Raw genomic sequence first — 16,365 nt, forward strand, 5'->3', positions numbered from 1 at the left:
GGCAGCTTTTGGCTCATTTCTTCCAATTCATCTCCTTGCTGCTGGGTATTTGACAGGCAGGAAGGTGCAGAGAGAGCTCTGCTGCCCTTTGAGTCTTTTTCACCCTGCCTTACCCCTGGCAGGAGCTAGAGGATGGTGAAAGAAAGTGATGGAGGAAGAGATGCTGCCCAGCTGCCTGCTCCCCAACAGTTGAATTTGCTCCACTAGAAACTGAACCAAACCATTCTGAGGCAACATTTGCAGAGGCAGGACTAAACCTGGAAAGAGTGAAGAATTTGGCCCCTTTTCCACACCTGCAGAAGCAGAGCTGCCTCTTGAAAGGATGAAATCAGACTGCAGGCACCAAAAAACACCCTTGGCAGGAGGATTTGCCCAGGTTCAGAGGTGTTTGCAAGGCAGGGCTGTGGCTTGCTCCTCACCAGCAATATGGACAAGGCTTTTTTTCCCCCCTCTCTTTTCTGCTGATGTGACTCACATCTGTTCTCTGAACAGAATAAATTTGCACTGCAAACAGCCAGAGCTGAGGATTCTCTTCCTCTTTACCATTTCTATGCACCGTCTGGGCAGTAATTAGTCATTTCCTATGCAAACCAGGGCTGGGTTGGATGAATGAGCTGAGGATGCGTTTTCTTCTCTGTGGGTATCTAAAAAGCCTTTCTGCTGCAAAAAATCCTCTTGTTTTGATTCAGCAAGTGACTGGACCCCATAGCAGAGTGCAATGTGTGGAAGTATTGAACATCACAGAGCAACTCTTAAAGCCTAAAGACATCAGAAGTTCTTACTTGTTGTCTTATTTGTGTCCAGTTCTGGGCTCCCTGCTTCCAGGACACAGAGAAGTGTTTGAGAGGTTATAGCAGAGGGCTACAAAGCTGGTTAGGAGATTGGAACGTTGCTCTAATGATGGAAGGTTGAAGGGAAAGAGTCTGCTCAGCAAGTGTGCTGATGGCACCAAGCTGGGAGGCTTGGCTGAGGCAGCTGCAGGCTGTGTGGTCACCCAGCAAGGCTTGGACAGACAGAGCTGGGCACAGAGGAACCAGAGGAGGTTCAACAAGGCCAAGTGCAGAGTCCTGCACCTGGGGAGGGAGAATAAACTGCAGCAGTCCAGGCTGGGAGGTGACTGCTGGAGAGCAGCCCTGTGGAGAGGGACCTGGGGGTGTGGTGGAGAACATCCATGGCACAGCAATGTGCCCTGGTGGCCAAGAAGGCCAATGGGAGCCTGGGGGGCATTAGGAAGAGTGTGTCCAGGAGATCAAGGGAGGTTCTAATGCCCTCTACTCTGCCCTAGTGAGAACTCATCTGGACTATTACCTTCAGTTTTGGGCTTCCCCAGTTGAAGAGGGACAGGGATCTGCTGGAGAGAGTCCAGCAGAGGGCTATGAGGATGATGAGGGGACAGGAGCACTGCCTAAGGAGGAGAGGCTGAGTGCCCTGGGGCTGCTTAGTCTGGAGAAGAGAAGACTGAGAGGGAATTGAATCAATGTCTATAAATATCTGAGGGCTGGGGGTCAGGAGTGGGGGACAGGCTCTGCTCACTGCTCCCTGGGGTAGGACAAGCAGCAATGGATGGAAGCTGCAGCACAGGAGGTTCCAGCTCAGCACAAGGGGCAACTTCTTGCCTGAAGGGTCCCAGAGCCCTGGCACAGGCTGCCCAGAGAGGTTGTGGAGTCTCCTCCTCTGGAGCCTTTCCAGGCCTGTCTGGATGTGTTCCTGTGTGCCCTGAGCTAGATTGTGTGGTGCTGCTCTGGCAGGGAGTTGGACTGGATGAGCTCTTTGGGCCCCTTCCAACCCCTGACATCTGTGAGCCTGTGACTTGGGGCTTTGTATCCTGGAGGGGACAGAGGGAATCTTCTCAATGCTTAACATCACTTAAAGGGTGGGTCTCAGGAGGATGAGGCCAGGCTTTTTTCCATGGTGCCTTGTGACAGCACAAGGGGTAAGGGGCACAAACCTGAAATGAAGAAGTTCCATCTAAATAGGAGGTGGTGGAGCTGGAACAGGCTGCCCAGAGAGGTGGTAGAGTCTCCATCTCTGGAGTTATTCCAGATGCCATCCTGTGCAACCTGCTCTGGGTGAGCCTGCTCAGGCAGGGGGCAGGTTGGACTGGGTAGGAGCAGGGGGAATGGAACAAAGCCAGAAATGGGTAGAATGAGAATGGATGTTAGGAAGAAGTTCTTCGCCATGAGGGTGGTGAGACCCTGGAACAGGTTGCCCAAGAAGGTGGCTGAAGCCTCATCCCTGGAGGTGTTTAAGGCCAGGCTGGATGAGGCTGTGGCCAGCCTGATCTAGTGTGAGGTATCCCAACAAGGAGGTTGGGAGTGGCTGATCCTTGTGGTCCTTTCCAACCCTGCCTGATTCTATGAAATTCAGAGGTCCTTTTCCAACCCCTACCATGGTGAGGTTCTGGGATTTGCTCAGTATAAACATCAGAGTTAAAAATATGGGATGGGAGGGAGGTGTTTAGTCTGAAATTCAATTAGATGAACTGGAACAACTCCTCTTGGGGCTGTGCTGTCAGCTCTCATTCCCTGGGTGAACACCAGCAGAGCTTCAGCATACTTCTGTACCCCTCTGTGTGTACCTGCTGTGAGCGCTGCTGCTGTAATTGTGTCTCAGAGAGAGGTTTGTGTGCGCAGATGAAAGCTGAGCAGCAATCTCCTGATGAAAAATAAGAGCTTCTAGAGGGAGAAGAACAAGAAAACCCAACCCAATCCCTGTCACTTTTTCTCCCTCAGGTTGCTCAAAGAACACAAAATGCCTTTAAACAGCAGTAAGGGCCAGGATCTGCAAAGGTTTGCTGCTCCAAATGAGCTAAGCTTAGTCAGGAGCTCTTTTGGGGTACAGAGGCTCATGCTCTTGCTTTGAGTCCTTTAAAAATACATGGTCTAATCTGGAAAGAAACTAAAATGAAAGCTCAGGAGTTAGATTCTTAGACCCACACACACCAAAAAAGGCATTAAAACAATCAGAGTAATTCTCTTGTGCTCATTGCAGCCTTTTGTGCCACCATAGAATGTAGAATGGCAGAGGTTGGAAGGGACCTATAACAAACTCCTGATCTAAGCAGCACAAAATGCATATTTGATTCACTCAGGAGAGGTAATTAAGCACTGCTATGCTCTTGCTTCTGTAAGTGGAGCAGCATTCACCTAAATGCACACAGAAATTGGCAGCTGATTCACATGGACGCAGGCAGGGACACACAGCTCAGGGAGCAGAAGCACAGGATCAGAGAATCAAACAGGTTGGAAGAGAGCTCCAAGCTCAGCCAGCACAACCTAGCACCCAGCCCTGCCCAACCAACCAGACCATGGCACTAAGTGCCCCAGCCAGGCTTGGCTTCAACACCTCCTTGAGCTCTGTGGTAAAGGGTTGGACTTGATGATCTGTGAGGTCTCTTCCAACCCTGATGATACTGTGATACTGTGATACTGTGTGTGATACCTCCAGCCACAGCCACTCCACCACCTCCCTGGGCAGCCCATTCCAATGCCAATCACTCTCTCTGACAACAACTTCCTCCTAACATCCAGCCTAGACCTGCCCTGGCACAGCTTGAGGCTGTGTCCCCTTGCTCTGTCCCTGGTTGCCTGGCAGAAGAGCTCAACCCCATCTGCCTGCAGCCTCCCTTCAGGTAGCTGCAGACAGCAATGAGCTCTGCCCTGAGCCTCCTCTCCTCCAATCACTGTATTGAGTAGAGCATCTGTGCTTTGTATGAGCTGCAGATGTTTATTGTTGAATCCAGAGGTGTCACTCATCCCTTGGCCATGCCAGAGGGCATGTTCTGAAGGTGCTTTCTAGAGGGGTGAATAAAGCCAAAGTCAGTGTTTCACAAGCTAGGGAATGTTTCCCCAGGAGTGTTGTACACCTGCCACAGAGAGCTGGGATTTGTTTTTTTTCTGCTGAATTAAAACTTTGAGCAGTTCTTTTCCCCCCCCAAAACCCCCAACCACCACAGCACATCTCTGCTGCACCCACCCAGAGAATCATAGAATCAGCCAGGTTGGAGGAGACCTCCAAGCTCATCCAGTCCAAGTTATTACCCAGCCCTATCCAATCAACCAGACCATGGCACTAAGTGCTCTAGACAAGCTGATAGCACAGAGGGAAATGAAAAAGCTTCAATATCTTCTACCAGGAGGAATCTGTCATTTGTCCACCCAAGAACCCAAATCATTCTTGATCTCTATCAGTTGTTTTTTGTATATTCACTGTCTGGGCCAGTCCCTTTATTTCCATCATTCTAGGGTGAAAAAAAAAAGGGCTGTGACATCATTCCTGCTGTTGTGTCTTGGTTTGTACCCCAAGCAGCACTGCAGGCTGAGGCCAGAGTGGCTGAGAGCAGCCAGGCAGAGAGGGAGCTGGGGGTGCTGGGAGAGAGGAGCTGCAGAGGAGGCAGCAGTGCCCAGGTGGGCAGCAGAGCCAATGGCATCCTGGGCTGGCTCAGGAGCAGTGTGGGCAGCAGGACAAGGGAGCTCAGCACTGCTCAGGCCACCCCTGGAGTGCTGTGTCCAGTTCTGGGCCACTCAATTCAAGAGAGATGCTGAGGTGCTGGAAGGTGTTTGGAGAAGGGCAGCAAGGCTGGGGAGGGGCCTGGAGCAGAGCCCTGTGAGGAGAGGCTGAGGGAGATCACATTGGGTGCTTCTGTGCTCCACAACCTCCCTGAAGGTGTTCAGGATCAGGTTGGATGGGTCCTTGAGCAACCTCTTCTAGTGGGAGGTATCCCTGCTTATGGCCGGGGGTTGGAGCTGGCTGATCCTTGAGGTCCCTCCCAACCTAACCCATTCTATGCTTCTGCTCTGTGCACTCCTACCCCAAACCAAAACCCTTCTCTGTGTTTTCCAAGTGGAAAATTGGAGGCTGGAGTGAGCCTCTCTCCAAGTGAATGAGCAGAAGAAGTGATTTTAGTGGAAAGGAGGGTTTTTTTTTTGCCTTGCCTTTTTGTTTTGGTTGTTGGAATTGTATTTTCCCAAGACATTCCCTTTCCTCTCTAATCAGGACATATTCTTTCACCCCCTCAATCTAGTATTTGGAGGTATTTTTAACTTGAAATGATGCTGTTCATTGGCAGCTTTCATTCATTATTTACCAAAGGGCAGTTTGAAGGAGTTCTGGGAAGCCATTCACTGCAGCAAGGTTTTTAAGAGGTTATGGTAGCAAAATCTGTCATCATTAAGGAAAACCCTAAGATTAGAATGGGCCTAAAAATACCTTTTCCTTTCTTGAGCAGTCTACACAGCCACTGGAGGAGTTTATTTATACCCTTCATTAGTCACCCCTTCGTTAATATGGATTCTATTTGATTCCACACATGAATTGTGTGGTTTTTCTTGCCCAGCCCCAGGCAGGAGTTGCTTGTTGGCTTCTCAATCCAAGCAAAAGCAGTGGAGCTGCTCAGAGAAGGGGCAGATGTGACTGAGTTGGAAGGCAGAAGGGCTCTGCAGCAGGACCTTGACCGCCTGCACAGATGGGCAGAGTCCAAGGGGATGGTGTTCAATAGCTCCAAGTGCAGGGTGCTGCACTTTGGCCACAACAACCCCATGCAGAGATACAGGCTGGGGTCGGAGTGGCTGAGAGCAGCCAGACAGAGAGGGATCTGGGGGTGCTGATTGATACCTGCCTGAACATGAGCCAGCAGTGTGCCCAGGTGGCCAAGAGAGCCAGTGGCATCCTGGCCTGCATCAGGAATGGTGTGGCCAGCAGGAGCAGGGAGGTCATTCTGCCCCTGTACTCTGCACTGCTTAGACCACACCTTGAGTGCTGTGTTCAGGTCTGGGCCCCCCAGTTTAGGAGGGACATTGAGATGCTTGAGCGTGTCCAGAGAAGGGCAACGAGGCTGGGGAGAGGCCTTGAGCACAGCCCTACGAGGAGAGGCTGAGGGAGCTGGGATTGGTTAGCCTGGAGAAGAGGAGGCTCAGGGCAGACCTCATTATTGTCTGCAACTACCTGAGGGGTGCTGGCCACCTGAGAGAAGAGAGCAACCTCCTCCTGGCCACAACCACCCCTCAGGTAGTTGTAGACAGCAATAAGGTCACCCCTGAGCCTCCTCTTCTCCAGGCTAAACACTGGATATTGCTAAGCTGGTACCACTGAGCCACGTCCCTCAGCATCACATCCCTCAGCACCACATCCATGTGTCTTTTAAATCACTCCAGCAATGGGATTGGTCTCTTCTGCCAGGCACCCAGGGACAGAACAAGAGGACACAGCCTCAAGCTGCACCAGGGTAGGTTCAGGCTGGATGTTAGGAAGAAATTCTTCACAGCAAGAGTGATTGGCATTGGAATGGGCTGCCCAGGGAGGTGGTGGAGTCCCCATCCCTGGAGGTGTCTAAGAGGAGGCTGCAGGTGCTAGGTTGGACTCAGTGATCTCGAAGGTCTCTTCTCCCAGACATCCAGCAACAGAACAAGGGGACACAGGCTCAAGTTGTGCTGGGGGAAGTCTAGGCTGGATGTTAGGAGGAATTTGTTGCCAGAGAGAGTGATTGGCATTGGAATGGGCTGCCCAGGGAGGTGGTGGAGTTGCTGTCCCTGGAGGTGTTCAAGAAAGCCTGGCTGAGTGCTAGGTTGGACTGGCTGAGCTTGGAGGTCTCTTCCAACCTGCCTGATTCTATGGTTCTATGATTCTAAGGTCTTTTCCAACCTGCTTAATCCTGTGATTCTGTGATCTGCTGTAGATGAGTTGTGCCTGTCCCACTTCAGGTAATGATCTGGACCAAACACTGGAGGAAGCAGAGGGAATGGCTTTGCCCTGTTTGCCTTTCCACCTCCTCCACAGCTCTGTGTTGTGTGTATGGGCACCCAAATCCCTCCCCAGGCAGGCAGTTGTAATGAACCCAGGTTTGGTTTTGAGGTGACATTCCTGTTGTGCCACAAACGTGTTGCAAAAGTTCTCCTCTGCAAGGAGCTAGAGCAGAGCAGCAGGAGAGGAGAAGCTGTCACATATGTCCCTGCTCAGCTGCTGGAGGAACTCACAGATAAATGGGATGGGACAAGCAGGTGACACATTCCCTCCAGCCACTGCCACTTTGGCTCTGAATGCCCTGAGAGCTGTCCCCAGAGGGACCAACCTGCTCAGCTGCTTTCCTGCCCTGTCCTCCAGCAGACTTTATGCACATTGTCACTTGCTCCTGGTGTTCTCAGCTGGTTTGGATATGGTAATGAGCTTGCAAGCCAGCTCCACATTTCATAGACTCATAGAATGGGTTAGGTTGGAAGGGAGCTCAAGGATCAGCCAGCTCCAACCTTCTGCCATAGGCAGGGACACCTCCCACTAGAACAGGTTGCTCAAGGACTCATCCAACCTGGCTTTGAACACCTCCAGGGAGGTTGTGGAGCACAGAAGCACCCAATGTGATCTTTGATCACATTGGGTGCTTCTGTGCTCCACAACCTCCCTGGGCAACCTGTGCCAGTGTCTCACCACCTTCAACCTGTGCCAATGTCTCACCACCTTCAACCTATGCCAGTCTCTCACCACCCTCACTCTAAAGAACCCTTTCCTAACATCCACTTTCAATCTCCCCTCTGCCACTTCAAACTCATTCCTCCTCCTCCTCCTCCTGTCATTACCAGACCTTGTCAATAGTCCCTCCCCAGCCCTCCTTTAGCCCCCTTCAGACCCTGGAATGCCACTCCAAGGTCTCCTCCAAGCCTTCTTATCTCCAGGCTGCAGAACCCAAACTCTCTCAGCCTGTCCTCATAACTGCTGTTTGGGTTTGGGTTTTTTGGGATGCTTCTGATGTATTTTCTGGGGTTTTGTTCTTATTTTACTGCTGTGCCTTTTGCTGTAGCAGGAAGAAAGGATGCAGGCATTGCCTCAGAACCTCCTGCTCCTTGGCTTGGTAGTAACCAAAGCTATTGGCAGTTAGCAACCAAAGCTGGTGGGGGTGTGGTGTAGTCTTCTGCTGATCACCTCTGCTGCCTGTGGCAGTGTTAAGGATGCATCTCGTTTGGAGAGGTGGGCAAACTGCAGCCTGCAATGTCAGACTCTGCTTCAAACAGAAGGGATTTTAGCACAGTAGGCTTGGTTGCTATCTGCATGACTCAGTTTGTCCAGCTTCTCAGTGCTGTATGTACCTGACAGCACCTGGAGCTGGCCATGGGGCTGCTTAGTCTGGAGAGGAGAAGACTGAGAGGGGATTTAAGCAATGCCTATGAATATCTGAGGGCTGGGGGTCAGGAGGTGGGGGACAAGCTCTGCTCACTGCTCCTTGGAGATAGGACAAGCAGCAATGGATGGAAGCTGCAGCACAGGAGGTTCCAGCTCAACACAAGGGACAACTTCTTGCCTGGAAGGGTCCCAGAGCCCTGGCACAGGCTGCCCAGAGAGGTTGTGGAGTCTCCTTCTCTGGAGCCTCTCAAGGCCTGTTTGGATGTGTTCCTGTGTGCCCTGAGCTGGATTGTGTGGTCCTGCTCTGGCAGGGCAGTTGGACTTGATCTCTTTGGGTCCCTTCTAACCCTAAATATGCTATGATCCTGTGATGAGTGGGGTGCAGTGGAGGCTTTAGCACCTCAGAGATCATTTAAAGGCAGATTTATGTTCTTGAAACAGGACTGAAAAAACCCTCCTTGAGTGACACATCTTGTGTCAGAGCCAGCAGGTTCTGAGTGTCTCCTCTGACCTCTGGGGATCACCAGCCCTGCACCCTCAACCTTTCTCCTCACCACATCCACTCTGATTTGGGGGATTTTCTTTCTGTTTTGCCTCTGATGGGCTCAGTGCAGGCACTGATGAAGAAGCTGTCTCCATCAGAGTTGTCTGATGGTTTGCTGTGGGCTTCCCTTTGCAGAGGGCTCTGAGTCCCAGCCCTGCTTGGTGCCTGTGCCCTTGAAAGGGAGCACAGGATGGTGCAGTGGAAGGAGGCATTTGGACTCTTCTCTGTGCTCTGGGTTTGGAGGTGAATGGAAGGCTTCAATCAGTGCAAGGGTAGCTGCCCAGCTCTAAGTGGTTAGTGCTGGCTATCACCCCAGTGTTGACAGCTCCCTCTCATTGTTCCAGGCACAAAAGAAGCTGCTTCCTACCCTGAGGGCTTTGATTATGTAGTGAGAAATGTCCCCAGAGCACAAAGGCACTGCCCCCAGGGAGCTCAGACATGCACATGCACATCCCTGAGCTGTTTTGTTTCCTTGTGCTGAAGAGGAGCTGCATTTCTGTAGCTTTAGCAGAGCAGAGCACCAAAGCATCCCAGCCCTCCTGGAGGACACACAGGACCAGAGGTGTCCCAGCAAAGCCTGGCTGGGGCACTTAGTGCCATGCTTTGGTTGACTGGGCAGGGCTGGGTGCTAGGTTGGACTGGCTGAGCTTGGAGCTCTCTTCCAGCCTGCTTGATTCTATGAAGACTTTATTAAGTTCTATGAAGCTTGGCAGCTCCACATCTCTGTGCCCATCTCTGCTGAGCATGGTGAGCTGTATATGGAGAGCATGAGGCTTCCCAAACCCTGGAATGAGATGGCAGGTCTGGATAGGCACAGGCTTTGCACGTTACTCACTGATTCCATCTGCTGCTGAGGGCTGATGTTTCAATCTTCTGTAATGCTGAACCAAAAAGAAATGGTAAGTTGGTGCCCAAGAGGGTGTTCAGCCATGTGCTGGGGTCACCAGGACAGCTTGGGCTAGGGTTTGCCCCCTAAGGAGGAGCCTGCTCTTGGATGGGGCGTTTTGGTTGAGTGGGACTCTAAGCTGGTCCCCAGTACCTTCTGGTATCATTTATGTTCAGAGCTGTGGTTTTTCCTACTGGTTCTTCTGCTGTGGTGGATGTGTGGCGCTCAGATCACTCTTGGGAACAGGGAATGTCCATCTGTAGGATTGGGGATCAGCTCTGGATTAGCTGTGCAGGTGTGGTGCTGAGGGATGTGGTTTAGTGGCAACCTGGCAGTGCTGGGTGCTGATGGTCTTAAAGGTCTCTTCCAAGCTCAGTGATTCTGTGAGTCTGGAAGATTCCTCCACAGCTGCCTGGCTGCCCTCATGCCCTCACCAGCCAGCATTTAGGTCAGGTTTGGTCTCTTGGCAGACACAGGCAGCAGCCCTCTCTGTAAGGAGCTGATACCCTGCAGAGCTCCAAGCTGGCAGCTCCCACTGTGCCACCTGGGCACTGCCTGCCCTGGGGGCTGCACATGGTCGCAGAGCCTGACAGTCCCCAGCAGCAGCTACATGCACCAGGAGCTGCTTCCTTCCTTCATCGTGGGGGGGCAGAAAGTGCATCAGGAAGTCATCAGCCTCCCTGGTGGGCTCTGTGCTGAGTGTTGGAGCTGCTGAGGTCATGCTGGTGTGTGGAAACAGAGAGGTTGGAGGTGGGAGGGAAATGATTTTCTTCTCTTTGCTAGAAGTTGTGTTAAGGAAGAAGTGGGGGTTGGGCTCCTCTGCCAGGCATCCAGCAACAGAAGAAGGGGACACAGCCTCAAGTTGTGCCAGGGGAGGTCTAGGCTGGATGTTAGGAGGAAGTTGTTGTCAGAGAGAGTGATTGGCATTGGAATGGGCTGCCCAGGGAGGTGGTGGAGTGGCTGTGGCTGGAGGTGTTGAAGCCAATCCTGGCTGGGGCACTTAGTGCCATGGTCTGGTTGGTTGGGCAGGGCTGGGTGCTAGGTTGTGCTGGCTGAGCTTGGAGCTCTCTTCCAACCTGCTTGATTCTGTGGTTCTAAGTTCCTAGACCTTTGTACATTAAGAAGAAGCTTTTTGGACATTAGGGAGAAGTTCTTTACCACCAGCACAGTGGAATATTGGAACAGGTTGCCCAGGAAGGTGCTGGAGACATTCAAGGTCAAGCCTGATGAGGCTCTGAACAACCTAATCCAGTTGGGGGTGGGCCCACTGGCTGCAGGGGGCTTGAATTAGATGACCTTTAGAAGTCTTCTCCAACCCAAGTCATTGTATGATTCTAAAAATGGTGCTGGTCCTCTCTCCCCAGATTGAATCCACTCTGCTCCCTCCCCAGACTGAATCCACTCTGTCCCTCCTCAGACCAAATCCACTCTTCCCCCACTCCAGTCTGAATCCACTCTTCTTCCACTCCAGACCACATCCACCCTGCTCCTTCCCCAGACTGAATCCACTCTGCTCCCACTCCAGACCACATCCACTCTGCTCCCACTCCAGACCACATCCACTCTGCTCCCTCCCCAGACTGAATCCACTCTGCTCCCTCCCCAGACTGAATCCACTCTGCTCCCACTCCCGTCTGAATCCACTCTGCTCCCTCCCCAGACTGAATCCACTCTGCTCCCTCCCCAGATTGAATCCACTCTGCTTCCACCTCAGACTGAATCCACTCTGCTCCCTCCCCAGATTGAATCCACTCTTCTCCCACTCCAGTCTGAATCCACTCTGCTCCCTCCCCAGACTGAATCCACTCTGCTCCCTCCCCAGACTGAATCCACTCTGCTCCCACCTCAGACTGAATCCACTCTGCTCCCTCCCCAGATTGAATCCACTCTTCTCCCACTCCAGTCTGAATCCACTCTGCTCCCACCCCAATCTGGATCCACTCTGCTCCCACTGCAGGGGGATGATGAACTTTGATTTTATGCAAAAGCAGGCTTTGACTTGGGATCTTTCAGAGGGCACAAAAAAAGCCTTCCCTTCCTTCACCAGCAGGGTAGGTGACCCATGTGAATGCCGTGGTCAGAAATCAAGTGCTGTGGGGGTAAATCAAGGCAGTGGCAATGGAGATATCCTCATTGTTTGGCTTGAGCAAGACCATGAAGTCAAACCATTAACCCAGCACTGCTGGCTCAGCATTAGACCATGTCCCTCAGCACCCCAGCTTTGACATGTCTCCAGGGATGGTGTCTCCACCACTGCCTTGGGCAGCCTGTTCTAGGGCTTGGCAGCCCTTCTGGTCAAGACATTTTTCCTAAAGCCCAACCCAAACCTCCCCTGCTGCAACCTGAGGCCATTTCCTCTGGACCTATCACTTGTTCCTTGGGAGAAGAAACCAAGCCCCACCTGGCTCCAAGCTCCTCTCTGGAATTTATAGAGAGCAATGAAGTCTCTTCTCAGCCTCCTATTCTCCAGCCTCCCTCAGCTGCTCCTCCCCAGCCCTGTTCTCTAGACCCTTAACCAGCTTTGGTGCCCTTTTCTAGGCAACACCTCAATGTCCTTCTTGGGGTGAGGGGCTCAACCCTGAGCCCAGGTGAGATGTGGCCTCACCAGTGCTCAGTACAGGGGTATGATCACTGCCCTGAATAAAGATGCCAGAGCCAGAAGGGATGAGGTCTCTGCAGGCCATAAAGGTGCTCTCTTCACATCTCCACCTCCCTCTGGCTCTCCCAGTCCCTGGGGTCTTTCACACCGCACAGAAGAGTTTTCCTTTCTCCCTTACCCTTTTTCAGACCCCAGGGATGCTTGGCCTGGATGGTCCATCCTCGCCTCAGAAGGATGCTGTGAGTTCAGAGCACCATCTCCTCTGCCTTTGGCTCTCATGGTCATGCAGCCTGGGCACGACCCTCTGGTTGGCTGGGAGGGGAAAGGGCTGGTGGTGGCAGGGTGCTCCGACTGGGTTCCCTGGGAGCTGATTTCATTTCCCCTTGCTCCTGCCAATCTAACTTCTCCTGCTCAGCACTAACTTGCTTATCCAGCTGTTTCCAGGTGGGGAGGAAAGTGCTGCTGTTTGTAGGCCGTTTGAAAGCTCTGGCTGTGCCCCTGCGACCCCTTTGGGGTTTTTTTTGTGTGTGTGTGTGCAGAGACTTTAACCCTTCAGACTTCACCTGAGCCTTCCAAGGGGGGCAATTGCCTTTTAGAGATCCTGATAACTGCTTCCCAGAGGGCCTGTCTCATCCTGTGGGGGGCAAACTAACCCTGAAGTTCTTGCTGGCTTTCCCTGCTCACCTTCTCTGCCAGCCATCCTCTCTCCATCCCTGTAATTTCTTCAGCTCACTCCTCTAACCCTCCCTTCTCAGCTGGGAAAAAAAAACCCTCCTCTCTTTATTTGTTGGTTTGGTTTTCTTTTTAAGCTTGGTTGGGGTTTGTTTTATTTAGGCACTTGGTGCAAAGTTGGATGCTAACTTGTGCCTTTCCTCCTCTCCTTAGCAAGCAGCAGAACTCCTCCAAATCCAAGTCCGTTTGGGAGCAAAGGACCAGCCAGATCCGGATGCACAACTTCCGAGCCAGCTGCGAGGCTCTGTACAACGAGCTGGACCCGGAGGAGCGGGTCAGGTACGCCACCACCCTCCACATCAGGCCGGACATGAAGACGCATCTGGATCGGCCTCTGGTGGTAGAGCCGAGGAGCGAAGGGAGGAACAACATCAGCAAGCTGAGCCCTGTGGACGTGCAGGAGGTGGAGCAGAGCAAAGGCAGCTCCGCCGATGGGGCAGAAGCTCCGCGAAAGCATCACCGGCACCGGGAGAAGGAGAAGGCGGCGGAGCAAGAGAAGGGTGACGGCACCAAGGATGAGAACGGGGAGCCCGGAGCCAACAGCAGGGAGGAGAGGCACAGGCAGCACAGGAGCCGCAGCAAGGAGGTGGAAGGGGGCAGTAAGGAGGGGAAAAGCGAGCGCAGCCGGGGGCAGGACGGGGGCAAGAGGCACCACCGGCGGGGCTCGGTGGAAGAAGGAGCCGAGAAGGAGCACCGCAGGCATCGGACTCACCGCCACGGGGCCGAGCGGCAAGGCAAGGAAGGCAACGGCAACGGCGGCAGGAGCGAGCGGCGCTCCCGGCACCGGGGAGGGTCGAGGTCCGGGAACCGGGAAGGAGAGCCCAGCTCCAAGGGCGAGAACGGAGAAGAGCCTCACAGACGGCACAGGCTGCGGAACCGGGCGCTGGCCACCTACGAGTCGGTGGAGAAGGAGAACGGGGAGAAGGAAGGGGAGGCTGGGGAGAAGGAGCACCGCAACCATCAGCCCAAGTGAGTGCTGCGGGGCTGGGGCAGCTCAGGGGGCACAAGCCCCCGGACTTGTTTCATCCAGTCCCTCCTTCTCCTCTCCGTGCTTGTCCCTGTTGTTCTCCTTGCTCTCACACCAGCTACCACCCCCTGCAGTTCCGTTCTGCTTAAATCAGTGATCACAGAAGCTCCCAGCAAGGATTCTGGTGCCTGATGGGCTAGAGAAAAGCTCAGGTTTGAGGAAGGAAATATCAACGTAGAACCAAAGAATGGTTTGGGTTGAAAGGGACCTTAAAGATTATAGAATCATAGAATCCATCAGGTTGGAAGAGACCTCCAAGATCATTCAGTCCAACCTATCACCCAGCCCTGCCCAGTCAACTAGACCATGGCACTAAGTGCCTCATCCAGTAGTTGGCATTGGTCTGGGTCTGAAGGAACTCCCTGCAGAGAAGAGGCAGCAGCTGAAGTGTTCCTGTACTTAAGTCCAACATTTCAGTGCTCAAAAACATCAAACAGGTCCTTTTCACCCTGAAATAAGGATGCAGTTTCTCTCTTCCAATACATTTCCCCCACAGCACACTGCTGGCTAAGCTGTCAGCCCATGGCTTGGATGGCAACACTCTGTGCTGGGTTAGGAACTGGCTGGAGGGCCAGACCCAGAGAGTGGTGGTGAATGGTGCCACATCCAGCTGGCAGCTGGCACTAGTGGTGTCCCTCAGGGATCTGTGCTGGGCCCCATCCTCTTTAGCAGCTTCATAGATGATCTGGATGAGGGCATGGAGTCAGTCATCAGCAAGTGTGCAGATGACACCAAGCTGGGGGCAGATGTGACTGAGTTGGAAGGCAGAAGGGCTCTGCAGTGGGACCTTGAGTGCCTGCACAGATGGGCAGAGTCCAAGGGGATGGTGTTCAATAGCTCCAAGTGCAGGGTGCTGCACTTTGGCCACAACAACCCCATGGAGAGATACAGGCTGGGGTCGGAGTGGCTGGAGAGCAGCCAGACAGAGAGGGATCTGGGGGTGCTGATTGATACCCACCTGAACATGAGCCAGCAGTGTGCCCAGGTGGCCAAGAGAGCCAGTGGCATCCTGGCCTGCATCAGGAATGGTGTGGCCAGCAGGAGCAGGGAGGTCATTCTGCCCCTGTACTCTGCACTGGTTAGACCACACCTTGAGTGCTGTGTTCAGTTCTGGGCCCCCCAGTTTAGGAGGGACATTGAGATGCTTGAGCGTGTCCAGAGAAGGGCAACGAGGCTGGGGAGAGGCCTTGAGCACAGCCCTACGAGGAGAGGCTGAGGGAGCTGGGATTGGTTAGCCTGGAGAAGAGGAGGCTCAGGGGTGACCTTATTGCTGTCTGCAACTACCTGAGGGGTGGCTGTGGCCAGGAGGAGGTTGCTCTCTTCTCTCAGGTGGCCAGCACCAGAACAAGAGGACACAGCCTCAGGCTGTGCCAGGGGAGATTTAGGCTGGAGGTGAGGAGAAAGTTCTTCCCTGAGAGAGTCATTGGACACTGGAATGGGCTGCCCGGGGAGGTGGTGGAGTCGCCGTCCCTGGAGCTGTTCAAGGCAGGACTGGACGTGGCACTTGGTGCCATGGTCTGGCCTTGAGCTCTGTGCTAAAGGGTTGGACTTGATGATCTGTGAGGTCTCTTCCAACCCTGATGATACTGTGAGACTGTGATTTCTGTTGTGCAGAAGTCTCCCAGTATTCTCCCATCCTCCAATACCTCCTCACAACATTGAAGTGGTTTGGTAATGCATTACAGGCTTAGTTTTCTACAAAGTTCACAAGCCTACAAACTTCAACCCCCTTCCAGAGGATTCTGACACAATTTACCTTCTTTTATTGTGCTTGGAAAGTATGCAACAAAGAAATGATGTTATCTAGTTATCTATCTAGTTCCTCCTACTAGCCCAGGTTGCTTAAGGCTCCATCCAGCCTGGCTTGGAACACTTCCAGGCTTGGAACAATTCCAGGCTTGGAGCTTCCACACCTTCTCTGGGCAGCCTCTACAACTTGCCCAGGGAGGCTGTGGATGCTCCCTCCCTGAGGGTGTTAAAGGCCAGTCTAGGTGAGGCCTTAAGCAACCTGGGCTAGTAGAAGGGACTAGATGATCTTTGAGGTCTGAAGGTGTCTCTGCCCATGGTAGGGGACTCAGCACTGGATGAACTTCAAGGTCTTTTCCAACCCAAACCATTCTAGGAACCCATGAAGTGCAGCCTCAGCAAGTTTGCTGCCCACACCAAGCTGTGTGGTGCTGCTGATAGGCTGGAGGGCAGGGATCCAGCCAGAGGGAGCTGGGCAGGCTGCAGAGGTGGGCACAAGCCAAGCTCAGGAGGGTCAACAAGACCAAGTGCAAGGTCCTGCAGCTGGGTCGAGGCAATCCCCAGCACAAATCCAGGCTGGGCAGGGAGTGGCTGGAGAGCAGCCCTGAGGAGAGGGACTTGGGGGTGCTGCTGGAGGAGAAGCTCCACAGGAGCCAGCAGTGTGCACTTGCAGCCCAGAAAGCCAAGCAGAGCCTGGGCTGCAGCAGCAGAAGTGTGGCCAG

General features: G+C 53.2%; 1 protein-coding gene across 16 annotated transcripts in view; it reads left to right on the forward strand.

The window, feature by feature from the left end:
- CACNA1B (calcium voltage-gated channel subunit alpha1 B) overlaps positions 1-16,365 on the forward strand; it is a 482,132-nt gene that overhangs the window by 331,952 nt on the left and 133,815 nt on the right. For 9 of the 16 annotated variants that reach the window (XM_064171600.1, XM_064171605.1, XM_064171602.1 and 6 more), the window contains 2 exons: positions 12,327-12,377; positions 13,024-13,839. In XM_064171600.1, coding sequence (XP_064027670.1) covers positions 12,327-12,377; positions 13,024-13,839 — 867 coding nt within the window. The remainder of the gene's footprint in view (positions 1-12,326; positions 12,378-13,023; positions 13,840-16,365) is intronic. The other 7 variants (XM_064171604.1, XM_064171616.1, XM_064171608.1 and 4 more) reach the window with 1 other exon arrangement.

This window comes from Pogoniulus pusillus, chromosome 35, assembly GCF_015220805.1.
Source record: "Pogoniulus pusillus isolate bPogPus1 chromosome 35, bPogPus1.pri, whole genome shotgun sequence".
In the NCBI taxonomy this organism is placed as follows: Eukaryota; Metazoa; Chordata; class Aves; order Piciformes; family Lybiidae; genus Pogoniulus; species Pogoniulus pusillus.